Source organism: Harpia harpyja, chromosome 12, assembly GCF_026419915.1.
Source record: "Harpia harpyja isolate bHarHar1 chromosome 12, bHarHar1 primary haplotype, whole genome shotgun sequence".
In the NCBI taxonomy this organism is placed as follows: domain Eukaryota; kingdom Metazoa; phylum Chordata; class Aves; order Accipitriformes; family Accipitridae; genus Harpia; species Harpia harpyja.
In genome coordinates, this window is record NC_068951.1 from 18,102,318 (window position 1) to 18,115,797 (window position 13,480).

The 13,480-nt window shown below is 43.4% G+C and overlaps 1 protein-coding gene across 5 annotated transcripts in view; it reads left to right on the forward strand.

Annotated features, from left to right (window-relative positions):
- Positions 1-12,714, forward strand: part of INPP5D (inositol polyphosphate-5-phosphatase D) — a 55,376-nt gene extending 42,662 nt beyond the window's left edge. For 2 of the 5 annotated variants that reach the window (XM_052803454.1, XM_052803456.1), the window contains exons 15-28: positions 327-465; positions 1,153-1,261; positions 1,418-1,506; positions 1,741-1,822; positions 3,027-3,116; positions 3,280-3,393; positions 4,513-4,595; positions 5,634-5,721; positions 6,482-6,631; positions 7,400-7,493; positions 7,732-7,839; positions 8,483-8,755; positions 10,343-10,919; positions 11,663-12,714. In XM_052803454.1, coding sequence (XP_052659414.1) covers positions 327-465; positions 1,153-1,261; positions 1,418-1,506; positions 1,741-1,822; positions 3,027-3,116; positions 3,280-3,393; positions 4,513-4,595; positions 5,634-5,721; positions 6,482-6,631; positions 7,400-7,493; positions 7,732-7,839; positions 8,483-8,755; positions 10,343-10,919; positions 11,663-11,665 — 1,999 coding nt within the window. In that variant the 3' untranslated portion in view covers positions 11,666-12,714. Of the gene's footprint in view, positions 1-326; positions 466-1,152; positions 1,262-1,417; positions 1,507-1,740; positions 1,823-3,026; positions 3,117-3,279; positions 3,394-4,512; positions 4,596-5,633; positions 5,722-6,481; positions 6,632-7,399; positions 7,494-7,731; positions 7,840-8,482; positions 8,756-10,342; positions 11,373-11,662 lie in introns of those variants that run through there. The other 3 variants (XM_052803457.1, XM_052803453.1, XM_052803455.1) reach the window with 3 other exon arrangements.
- Positions 12,715-13,480: the final 766 nt, after the last annotated feature.

Sequence of the window (13,480 nt, forward strand, 5' to 3'; positions counted from 1 at the left end):
AAATGCCACTGCCCCCTCCTCACAGCAAGCTGCCCCTCAGCTCCCCAGGCCACACACAAGACAAGCTGCAGCATGAGAGCTGTGCTGCGTTACTGGTTGCATGAAGTAGGTTGGCTCACTGGGAAACACTGAGCATGTCACCTGGGCCTGTCTGCTGAGGTGCAGTGCGAGGCAGGGGTGGCAAGTTCTCGGCTTCTGATCTGCTCTTCTCTAGATGTTGAGCCAGATCGGTTCCTGCCTGGTAAAGCAGCAGTCTCTGCCAGCCCAGGCATTTAGAAATTGCATGGCTCTTTAGTATGTCAGGCAGATGTTTTTTGTCTTGACAGACGCAACCAGAACTACATGAACATCCTGCGCTTCCTGACACTGGGAGATAGGAAACTGAGTCCGTTTAACATCACTCATCGATTTACTCATCTTTTCTGGCTGGGAGACTTGAACTACCGTGTGGAACAGCCCCCAACGGTTAGGGACTCTGCATGAATCCCTGGAAAGACAAAATACTGTGTTGCTATAGAAGCGCTATCTTTTTCTAATCTAGGGCAATGTGGCAGAAGGAGTGGCAGAAAGAGGGGAGGCAGAAGGGATCCCCAGGGCACAAGTGTGACACCAGTTGAGGGAGAGTAAGGAAATCCCCTTTGCCGTCTCCAAGGATTAATGGAGCCAGGAATGCCATCTGGCACACCTGGCTGCTCCAGGCAGCATGGCTTCCTCAAACCTCCCAACTCTCCTTCCCTCTGTGAGCAAGCATCTGTCCCTGAACAGCTTGATCCAGAGGTTGCCTTTCTGCTCTAATTGGTTAGCTTTTAATGGCTCAGAACAGGCCTTCAGAAACAGGCAAGCCGTAATAAATACTGCATAGGTTTCAGTAGGCTGGAGACAACAGCAAGCCTGGTGTTGATGTGCATCTGGTTGTGTGTGTGTCTGTATGCTTGTGTAGGGGATGAGTGGACTTTTTGATGCCTGTTTCAATAGGCAAATATTCAGCCATGCAGCAAAGACTGGGGCCTCTCAGTGAAGGGAAGGGTGGGGAAGTGGCAGGGGGTACGACTCTGTGAAACAGTTCAGAAGCACTTGCTGGCTCACTGGTAAAGGGAGTATTTATGAGAAGGTTTTGCATCATCTGCAGCTCTGCTGTTTCCCTGTTGGCAGGAAGCAGAGAATATTATCCAGAAGATCAGGCAGCAGCAGTATCCAGAGCTGCTGGCTTTCGACCAGCTTCTCATAGAGAGAAAGGACCAAAAGGTGTTTCTGCAGTTTGGTAAGATTCTGAGTTTGTTGGCAGGTTCCTCTCCTGTTTCCAGCAACTTTCCCTGCCAGACTTGATGTGGGGCAGGGTGTACAGAGCAGTGGCTGTCTTTCCCAGATGAGGGTTCTCAATGGGCCAAACTGTAACGCAGCTATCTCTCTGTTTTAGAGGAAGAAGAGATTACCTTTGCTCCGACATACCGTTTTGAAAGGGGTACCCGAGAGAAGTATGCTTACACCAAGCAAAAAGCTACAGGGGTAGGTGAAAACTGGTTTCCCTTCAGAAGTGTATGGCAGAATAGGGAAAGTAACTCCTACAGAAGTGATCTAAAACAATCTCTGCATTTTCTGCCCTTGTAGTGTTTTGAAAGGAGTCAATACAAACAAAAAGATTTGACACAAATATATGGTGCTCAGGAAAGTGAATTTCCTGTTCTTTTGTGAACTGGTCCTTTCCCTTCTTCTTGACATCACTTCTTCTTTGGTTTGCAGATGAAGTACAATTTGCCATCCTGGTGTGATCGAGTGCTCTGGAAATCATACCCCATGGTGCACGTTGTGTGTCAGTCCTATGGTGGGTAGATACGTATTGTAGATAGCAAAGCAATCAGTCTGAAACGGAAATGATTCAGAGCAGAGTCTGTAGGATCTCCCAGCACTGCCAGGCACTCAGCATAGAGGGACCTGATGTTAAAAGAGGCAGAGTGGAGCCAAATCTCTCTGCCTGTAACCTTACAAGGTTGGAAATTAATTCTGTCATTCTTTTATATGCAGAATAACACTCAGACAGCTGCAGCTGTCCACCTTTACGTCACACTGTAGGATCACTTTACACCAGTTATTCTTGGCAACAACAACCACTTCTCGTGTGCAGTTACCACCGGGAGCTCCTTACTTGATGGTGCCAGCAGGGTAGACCCTGTGTACACAGTCCAGTCTGCAGAGGCTGGACCTGCAAACATCTCCCTTCTATCAAATCATATTCCAGAAGGACTGTGTGGTACCAAGAGCCTATTCTCTTTCTTGCTGAGAAACATCACAAAAGTGCAGTGCAGGGAAGAGAGGAAGCCCACAAGGCCTGTTCAAAGAAAGACACAGATACTAGTTCCTGAGATTTCATCGACTACATGTAAGACCAAGCATCTGAGTATGATGTTGATGGTTTCCTACGCATGAGATTGAGAAGAGGGCTGTAGAAGTCTCTTGGGAATAAGGTGGACTGGTCTGATCACAGAACCTATGATGATGAGGTGTGTGGTCAAATAAGCACTTCAGAAAGTCCAGCATCTGCTTTTATACACTGTTCTGTTCAATGGACTGGGCTTGCTGGAACTCGGTGTGTGCTCAGGTCAAGTCAAGACCTTGCTCACTCACTGTTAATCCTGGGCCATGAGTTGCTCTGTAGCACTGAAGTAGCACCAGTGTATTCTTGGGTGGTTTCCTGCCATATTAGAGCTTTGATTAGCTGTGCATGTTGCAGAGGCAACCAGGAAGCCTGCAAGTGCTTTTTGTACTGGGGGAATCTAACACCAACAGTTGCTTGCAAAATGATATGGTAAAGTTGTGTCCATTAGCCAAATCTTCATGTATTTTGACAAAAGAGTTACATTCCTGTATACTAATATGAGATTATGTAGAAACACCTTTGACTAGAGACAGTTACCACAGTGACAGTTATGTTTTCTGGAAAATTACTGAATAATATTTCTATCGTAGCGATCTCACTGGAGCACAGCAGAAATGCAGGGCAGTAACTATCCTCCCTTTCTCGTTGGCAGGCTGCACCACTGACATCATGACAAGTGACCACAGTCCTGTCTTTGCCACCTTCGAAGTGGGAGTCACGTCACAGTTTGTTTCAAAGAATGGTTAGTCAGGCTGGGTGCAAGTGTGCTGACTTCACCTTTGGATATAAAATGCAGTGCTTTGTATATGTTGAAAGAAAAAGCTGCTTCTGAAAGAGTCCACTCAAAAATGCCCTCCCTTTATCTCCTACTGAAAATGCCATTATTTTCCCTTCCTCTTTCCTAGACTCCAAGTACACAGATTCCCAAGGGGAGATAGAACTCCTGCACTGCTACGCTACTCTGAAGACCAAGTCCCAGACCAAGTTCTACATTGAGTTTCACTCTAGCTGCTTAGAAAGTATGGGTTTGCCCATCTTTATTCTTTCTGTCAAAGTTTCCTGCTTGTTTGGATTAGTTCCCCTTCCTCTTGCTTTGATCTAAATGAATAGCTGTGTGGATCACTTGTTCCAGTGCAAAAAAGGGATGTCCTAGAGATTTGTTGTAGTTTACAAGTCATCCTATACTGTCAGCAGTACAATCCAAAACCCAGAGCCATTGAGCTGTAATCCATGCTTACACATGTAGCCTTCCACCATTTCTTCCATCTTGTTTGGCAATCTGATCATCTCTTTCTTGAAGAGAAACACGTGTTGTTCTTGCTTATCACACAGAAAATCTCTGCTTAGCAAACACGATTGATTAAATTTCTAATCATGCCTGCTACAAATGATCAGGTGCTTTCAAAATAAAGCATCTGCATTATGCTAATAAAAATAATTTGATTACCCTGGTTTAAAAAAGAATAAGTCAGAGGATCAACTTAAAGTGAAAGGAAAGATAGTGACTTGATTCTGTAAATGGGACTGTGTACCCACCAGTGCTGCAGATTTTACTCCCTGTCCCTGAGCTGCAGGGCTGAGTCTCAGCTGTTTATGTAATGCAAGCCTACATGTCCTTGCTGTGGTTTTTTTTAAGCGATTCCCCATCACAGGACTGCTCCTGTAAGTGGGACAGCATGCCTTTGGTGTATGCTTCATCACATTATCGCATGTCAGAGCGCTGTGTCAAAGACAGTTCCATAAAAGATTATTTTTTGGCTGTATCAAAATTTGCATAAATTTCTATGGAAACAGTGTATTACGAATCTTAAATTAGAATTTCAAAAGTGTGCTATCTTGAGTGGCGTAGGAAGAGCTGTCATGTTCTTATCCTCCAGTCCATGTATGCACTGAGCTTTTCAGTGCCAAGTTTCACTGTAAAATAAAACCATTTAACAATGCTCCAGTAAAATCACTTGTAAATTTACTGTGTAAACATTCATCCAAAGCTCAGACTTTAAGCTTCTTAATACTTTTAAAATTTGCATCGAAGTGGGAAAATAATTGTAGGCCTTTTGGAGATCTAGCATCTGAAAAGGATTTGTAGCCAAGTTCTTGCTGTCTCTCTTCTAGCGAACTCCTTTCTCATCACTTTGCAGGTTTTGTAAAGAGCCAGGAAGGAGAAAATGAGGATGGGAATGAAGGGGAGCTTGTGGTAAAGTTCGTTGATGCTCTTCCAAAGGTAAACTGGGACTATGTTTCCATATCCATATGGAAGAGAAGCCTTCCACTTGCATCCCATAAGCAACATTACATCATTTGCATATATCAACATTACTTTTAGGAACATGGTTGTGGTCTTGTTTACACTCAAAAGGGACTTTAAGAATGCAGGATGGGCTTAAGCTAAACAGAGTATGTTATAAGCAGGAAAATACTTTCTTGTCCATATACTTTCATCTGTATCAGGAATTTTGCTGGCCTGGTTATGTCACTCAGGAGCATGACTTTTTTCTCACCTTTTTAGTGAACATAACTATGCTAACAAGTCTTTTAAGCAGGCCCTTTTTTTTTTTGTTTTAGATGGAAGATAAAACAGCTGTCCTGGAGTTTCTTTGCCATGTGAGGCAAAGATTTTTTCTTGGTATATTTGAGAAAAGTTGACTAAGTTTTTTTTACCAGTGTTAAAAAGACCATCAATGGCCAGAAGTAGTGTTCTGTGTGTCAATGTCAGAGACAAGTCCTATTCTTGAGATCAGAGCTGTTCTCCATTTCCTGGCGTGGTGGGAGCTGGAAGAACTATCAGAGCTCTTGGATTTGGAGCAAATATGCATGTCAGTACCCTTCTGAATAGCCCAAAAGAAGAACTGCTGACTTTGGAAAGAGTGCCTTACACTGAGAGATTGGGGCAAGACTCTACAATAAGTGGTTGTAACAACAGCCAAACAGATTTTTGGGAAAATACTGTAATCAGAGTCCAGATCACTTCCTCCTAGAGCAATTTTCAGTCTGCACTGTAGGAAAAAAATGCAGCTCAGCCCAATGTGTTTGATGTGCAGCATTCTGTCTGCTCTGCTGGGAGCAGGAGTGGGGGGACTCTAAAAGTGTGTGGCCTTCTACCACAGATCTCCAAACATCATCAGAGGCTGATCCTGGGGGTGACACGATACCCTCATGGGTCTATTCAGCTGAGTTTTGCTCATTTGGGACTGAGGCACAGGGAGAACTGTGTTTATGTAGACCACCTATTGTATTGACCCACTTTAACTTGTCTTTGCAGCTGACTCCAATTATTTCAGACCCAGAATACCTACTGGATCAACACATCCTGATCAGCATTAAGTCATCAGACAGTGATGAATCTTATGGTAAGTGAAGACTTTTTATGCTCTAAAGTTCTGGATGAGTCAAAATCTACTTAGATTTTTCCAAACCGCTGAAAGAGTAGGAGAGAACAGAAGTAACTCTTACAGACTGAACATCTATGATGCTCTGACTTCTGATTTAGAACTCAAAACATACAAAAATACGTTGTGGGAAATATTTTGTGAGGTAATGATGATTAGAGGAATATGAACTAGAAGCAACAATCTGTATAAGCTTTACCAGTCCTAAAAATCAGTGGCTTAAAAAGAAAGTACTTTACAGGTATTAAATCAGGAGTCAGTCTGTTTAAATGGGTTTATTCAGAACATACAAATCCTGTTCACTCGCACTTACTTGATGCATTTCTCCTGGCTACAGAAAAGTCATTGTCAGTGCTGCTTGCTCCAAATTCTAACCAGCCAGAGACTGCAGTCCTTGTCCACAGAAAGCTCTTTGCCAAAATCCCATTAACTGAAATGGCAGTCACAGGCTTATGTTTTCCTTACCAGTAATGGAAGCTCAGAACCCTGTAGTCACCTGTGGGTGTCTCCAGTGCCCAGATCCTTCACATATATGTGAAGAACTGAAGTGAATGCACCTGGTTTCTCAAGAGATATTACACTCCTCACTGTGATCCAAAGCAGATTCTCTCTAGTAATCTCAGCCCAGCTGGCACAGTGGTAGTAGATGACTGACATGAGAAAGAGATTTCAATGCTTTTTTTCTCAGTCCCAGGCACATTGTCTCCTTGTCATCCTCTAGGGGAAGGCTGCATTGCTCTGCGAATAGAAGCAACAGAATCCTTAGTTCCTATCCATACTGTGCTGACACACCATGGTGAGAAAACGGGGGTCTTCCAAGGTGAAATCAAGTTACAAACATCACAAGGAAAACAGAGAGAGAAACTGTATGGTAAGGAACGAGATCATCTCTGCGATGCTCGCTCTAGAGAATATCCATCTCAAAAGATTTCTGATAACTGTCAAGGAACTGAAAATTATCCTTGCAGTGCTTTTAGTCCTAAAGAGGCAAGAGCTTTTGATGCTGACTGCAAGAAGATGTGAGTATCGTTAGTTCTCAGGAGTATACCTGTACTCTTTCAGAAAGACATAGCAATTCCATATGGGTTTTTCTTTTTCATCATTCAAGTTAATTCGGCAGACTGAGAGAGCCCCCTGTCTGTCACTGATACTGATTTTATTGAATGGTGATACCGTATTTTCACTTGCAGTGGCTATATGACAAGGTGCCAAAGCTCTCCCCGCTCCAGTCACCCTGGGGAACATCTGCAAAGAGCGTGTGAGGCTCTCAAAGAGCAGTTCCTCAGCTAAAAGATCACAAACTTTGCTTATTTTCACCTTGCTACCTGTTGTTCTCTTTCAGAGTACAAAAGCAGCTTCATGACATTTACTATTATTGTCAATGGCAAAATGACCTGTATGTGACTGTTTGGGGGATCGTGACCTTTGTATTTCAAGATACACACTTTTTCCTATGTCAACAAAACATGATATGTATTAGTGGGCAGTTGAAAACATAGTAGCAACAACTGTTTAAAACTGTGTCACTGTCATTCCGATAGGCAGAGAGATGGCTTAATACAAACAGTAATACAGAAAACTTAGGGAATCAGCCTCTGAAGCTGCCAAAACATACATTTATGCCTTTTCTTTCCTTCAGATTTTGTCAAGATTGAACGTGATGAAATTGCTGGGCAGAAACCAAAGAACATCAGCAACTTAGAGCCTAGCAAAGACTGGGATCAGACTAACAGGTAAAGGGCAAGTGGGTAAGTCAGTTACAGAAAACTAGTTGGCTCAATGAACACAAAGCTGGGCTTGCTGTGGGAGCAGTATTAATAGGCATGGTGAGCACTAGGAAGCTGCCTTTGTGGCTCTCTGGTTGTCAGAGCTGGTCAATGCTTCTATGCCCAAAGCTTCAAAAGCTGAGAATGCATTAGTCAGACTGGGTCCCTGCACCCAACTTAAAAAGGGTCCTTTTATTTCCAACAGAAAGTCAAAATCTACTCATCTGATGGCCAGAGAAGCAGCAGCCATTGCTCGCTATTGGGGGAGTGCTTCCTCTTCTCCAGACAACCCGGGAAAGGAGGATATGTTACGGTAATCTTGCTGCTTTACCTCTGCCAGCTTGGGGTGGGAAGCTGTGCTCAAACTGCGTGTCTTTTCCTTTCCAAGAGTCATAGGATGCTTCTGGGTAAGGCTGTTCTTTCACTCCAGCTTCACAGGTGCATTTCTTTGCGGGCAGCTTCCCACCTTCTGCCTGCTAGTCTATATGGGTACAGCTCAAAAGGCCAAATGTCTCTCCTGTTGTTCTACCAGCATATTCCTACACTGTGCAATGCTGCCCAGTGCTGCAATTTAGCTCTTGCTTGAAACTGTCCTGCTGCAGCTGTCAGCTGAACTGCTGTGCCCAAAAACCTGTAAAAGCCCCTGTATGTGGTTGCAGAAGCTGAGTGCTCTCTGCAGCCTGGAAATGGAAGCATATGCCACAGCCAGAGGAACTATTTGGGCCCGGGTGAGGTGGCCTCGACCCAGCTGCTTCCTCTCCAGTGACCCAGGGGAGGGAGGCACTAACAGGACTCCCACTTATTCTCTGATTCTGAAGCAACAGTGACAAAAAAAAAAAGTAGGTGGTATTGAATGTAAGCAGTCAGTGGGCACTAACTCCTTTGTAGCTGGGAGGGAGACAAAAAAATAAATATATTTGTGCATGTATCTTCCTAACAATATTTCTTCTCTTCAGCAGCTCCACTCCCACAGACATTAGCAACCCCAACTACCTGGGGATGGCTGCTTTCTCTCAGCAACCCTCTGCAACCAGCCAGCTTAAGCAGATACCTTCACCAGACCAGTTACCCTCTCTCTGGAGCTATGAGCAGCAGCCCAAAGAGAATACCTCCGTAATGGGACAGAGTCAGTCATCCTCCACATCACCCTCCTTGTCACCTCTATCTCCAAAACCAACCCTCCAGCCTACAGTAAACAGAAGCATTTGTAGTCGGAGTCAAGAGTACCTGTGAGTCTTTGAGTTTTGCACTGGGGCTAGTGCCCTCTCTCCTGTCATTCTGCACAGTCACTATTTCATTATCTGTACAGAGAGTTCAAGGTACAGCATATTCTTTCAGTCTTTTATCTCTAGAATTAGAAAAAGATAAGTGAAGGTCACAAGTGCAGATACCACATACTCAAAGAAAACTAGTGTAGTAGCTTCTCAGACTTTGTGAAAGGAAAGCCAAAAATATATGTACAAGCTTAGCGCTCTACCAAGAGAAGAGAAGGAAAAGACTACAGTGTTGACTTTAGTTAACAAGGAAGAAAAGGGAAGAGTGTGGCATAGATCTTTCCACTGGATGGGAAGGAGAGCTCCTTCACATGTCATATGCGAAGTACTTTAACTGAATTTCTGCTTAGACTACTATACAAATGTCTAGCTTGCTATAGAAGTTAGCATACACGTGCTTCATCCATCACAAGTCTTGATGCAGAATTTCCATCCAGCAATTGAAAATATCCCATCCCTACCCAACTTAGTAAGGTGATGAGGCTACTCGACCCTAGTGCATGTGTCCTCAATCAATGTCCTCATTCCAGACCTCTTTTTCATAGTGACAGCTGCTTTCTGAGTCTAGGCTAGAGCTCACTGGTAAATGTATGTGGCACTCTATAAGCCAGAACTTGCAGAAGTCAGAGCTGCAAGCACTACGTCAATCCATTATGTACCTGACAACACTTCATCATGCTCTCAGCTCTTTGCTCCTGCATGTACTGACTTCCAGAAAATAACTTGAAGCAAGGAACACAACTCATTTGAAGACACTCAAAGAACATGTGCCACTCACCCTATTCCGCTCTGTTCAGTGGTATCGTGGCTGATCTTTTAAGTGTCATGGTGGTTCTCCAGATGAAAGCCTTGCCAAATCAGGTCGAGTTGTACAAAAACCACCAAACCTCCCTTGTCCCATTGTACAGCTGTGCTGTCGTTCCAGTCTAAGCCTCAATTCAAAGGGCTCAGCTGTGAACGCACAATGATTGTCTCACCCTACAGTATATAGTTGTTACTTATATATTGTGCATTTGGGTGCATTAAGGAGTTTTATCCCTTCTCTAGGAATACCATGTGGCATTGGTAGCAAGAGGAGATTGACCTAGTTGTAAAATGCCACAGTGTGATGTGAGCTCTTACATTAACTGTCCAGAGAGCCATTTCAATCCTCTCTGCCAGATCTGAGGATTCTTATTAATATTTAAATTCAGATTTGTGCGTGTCAGAGCCATCAAAGCACTTGGCACAGTTTGGCTCAGTAGCTTATCTCTGTTTAAAGAGAAGCCAAGTATCACTCTGATAAGACTGTAGTCCAGCAGGGAGTTTATGCAATACCATGAATATCTGCTCTCAGCTGTCATGTTAATAATGATTAAACAAAGTAAAACCAATACACAATTCTGTTCTCTCCCTCTGAGTTTAATTGTTATCCTGTTATCCCTTTGCACAGTCAGTTTAATTTTATCATGCTCATTTCCTATTCATTTTCTCTTTAAATCAGTAAGTGTCTCTTGCCTGCTCTTTACAAGTGTCCTTTTTACACTGATTTGATGACTGTAGGCCACCTGAACTGGCAAAAATCACAGCAGAACCTTTGCTTCAGGAGGAAGGACAGCAAAAGCCAGAGATGTTTGAGAACCCACTGTATGGCTCTATGGGTTCTAAGGGCAAGGTGGCATCAAAGAAAGAGCAGGACTACCCCAAGGCTTTGCGAAAAGAGCAGCCACCACTGCCTGATCAGAGCTGTCATCTCACAAAGTCACAGGAGCCTGAGAGCAGCAAGACCTCTGGCAAACAACCATCACCACCCTTCCTGGTCCCCACACAGCGATTTCGGTCCTATACCTGCTCCAGCCAATCTGAAGAAAAGAATACAGGTGAAAAGACTCAAGGCAAACCAAAGATGACTACATCATTAGAAAACTCAGCACCGCTCAAAAAACTAGTCAAGCCATTGAGGTCTGAAGTCAACCCAAGCACCCAGGGACAGCACAACAAGCCACCTCTTCCCTCGAAGAGCAGGGCAGTGCTGGACATGCAGAACTCCAAGGGCCGAGACTATCGGGACAGTTCAGAGCTGCCGCACTCTGGGAAGCATTGGACAGAAGAGGGACCAGTTGGCAGGACAACTACATCGGTGTGTTACTTGTGGGAATAAGGCAGGGTGGAAGTTATATTAGACTGTGGTGTCACAGCAGAATACTACTAGAGTAGTACTAGCTTAATCACTGTGCCCTTGCTCTGTATTTCCTAACCAAGCTCAGAGCACTGTGCCACAAACCTACAGGGCTTGCAGAGCAGGGGATGCAAGGGAGTATCTTAAAGCAATATTGCTGCAGAAGATGTCATGTTGTGAACCCATGGCCTTAGTTTTGTGTGAAGTTTTAACTTCTTCTGGACTGTTTTAAGCTTGATGGCCAGGAGAAGAATGCAAATAGTCAGCTACTTTGTTACTACTTGTTTGGTGCATACTGGATTGTTTCTAAGAATGTCCAAACTTGGCCTGACCGCACATATGTACAGTATTGGCTAGGAGATTGCTTTGCTGTAATTAATAAAAAGATGATTAAAAGTAGTCATCTATGGGAAACACTTATCAACTTAGAACAGTGGTGTCCAAAAACATTACTGAACCCTCTGCAAAAATAATCACACATCTACTTTTCTGGACTGGTGGTGAGGGGGGTTGTTTTTTGGTTTGGTTTTTGGTTTTTTTTTTCCTAGACCGTCACAAGCTGGATGAGAAAGGAGTAGAGGAGATCTTAGTAAATGGGTTTGGGAGAAAAAGAGAGCCCACTTGAGCAAGCTGGTTTTCTCCTCCTCCATGAAAACTTTTAGAATTGACAATAGACAAGCTGATATCTTCTCTTGTCTCTACAGTGAAAACGACACGGCAGATGGCACCCTAGGAGGAATCCTGATGGGAAGAAAGATGGAGATCACTGCTTTGTTCACATTGATGCCCTCTGGTCTGGTTCTAAAAAGACTGGAGATTTTTATTTTTTAGGGTGTATCCCTCTGTGATTATGGAAATATTCTAGCTGAGAAGTTTATCCTATGTTGCTCAGACCGAGAGGAGCCAGGACCACAATACCAAATGCAAATTAGCCTTTTGTAGTGTCACTTTGGTACTTCTATGAAGAGGCAGACGGTTAAGTACATGCATTAGCAAATATTTTGAAAAAGAGGAAGGTACAGTGTAAGGACTAGGAGATGGAAGGGGTGTATTTAAAGACCCCCCTTTCTACAAAAGCAAAATTTTTGTGTTACAGAATTCCTATTAAAGAGTGATATGTAAAAGAAAGCATTTTGAAAGCGGTACAGCTCCAAAAGCATGTCCTATCCATGGAGCAAGGAGTTAGGGGAGGGTGGGAAACGCGTTTGAATAGCAGATACTATGTCATACAGACAGATGACTGTCACACACTGTCAACGGAGCCAGCTTTGCCTCTACTGTGAGCTCCTAGGCTGCATACATGCATTATTCCTGTAGAGTGTGAGGGCTGGCCCTTGGCACTGTAGCTCTTTTTTTTTTCTAGCAGGTAGTGCTTTTGTACCCCTAACAAACAAAGGGAAATATCAGAACTACATGCAGAAATAGGAGAATAGGCAGGGTCCATAGGCAGCCTAGGAGTATAGCTGCCTGAAGGGACAGACAGCAGTCATTCCAGCCTGCCTTACAGCAAGCACTCTGCTTTTGAAGGACAGTGGCTGGCTGGTTTTGTAGCATTCTTAATAGATTAATGCTGACCTTACTGTACACTTTTGTTCATTGACTGAGAATGAATAATGTTAACATACTTGTAATTTCTGTTATATTCATCTTAAGTATTAATGCCATGGTTACAATTAGGCTATGCCTGTTTGTGACTTAATCGTTGCTATTGTTTTCATGTTGATTACTTAAAAATAATAAAAATCACCTTTCTGATTGTTCTTTACTGAAAATTCAAAACTGCCTGCCACATGATTCAGCTTTAGTTGGGTGTTACACCAGCTTGCTCAGTGACAGTGGTCCCTGCCTAGAAGAAACACCAAAGGCACCAAGGAGTGCCGGGAAGATGCCACAATGCCACTGCGATATTGTGACTGAGGATGCATCTGTCTGTGTGCACAGATCCTTCGTGGATACAGCTGGTTTAAAAATTCTAGCACCTGTTAGCAGGTACAGTTACTATTTGCATGAGTATAGACAATGTACAGTAATTTTACTGGAGCAGAAGAGGCTGAGCATAGACTTGTGAGAATGGGTGGAAGAGGACAATCTGTAAGGTAGAAATATTTTAAAAAGAGAGATTTTTCTGCCATGCAGGTTGGAGTTTCAAGGCATCATTACTGAAACACCTGGCTCTCTAACTTAGAAGTCAGCAAGACAGGCCATAAGCTTACATTCCTCTTGCTTTATTCAACAGAATCCTCTCTCTGTAATCCCCATAATTCAATAGCTGTGGTATTTCCTTGGCCCTGGGGAGCATTTCACTTCTCTATTCCAGATTCCAGAAGAGCTTTTATGGCCACAGAGTAAAACCTTCCTGGAGCAGTGAGCTTTCTGTCCAATATAGAGAGTTAGATCAGTTCCCACTAATTCTGTGGTGTGTTCATGTATGTTTGGAGATGGAAATGTGACAGGCTTTCTACAAAAACTTTTAACTTAATAATGAGACAGGCTTAGATTTTCTGTGATGCTAGTGTTTATCC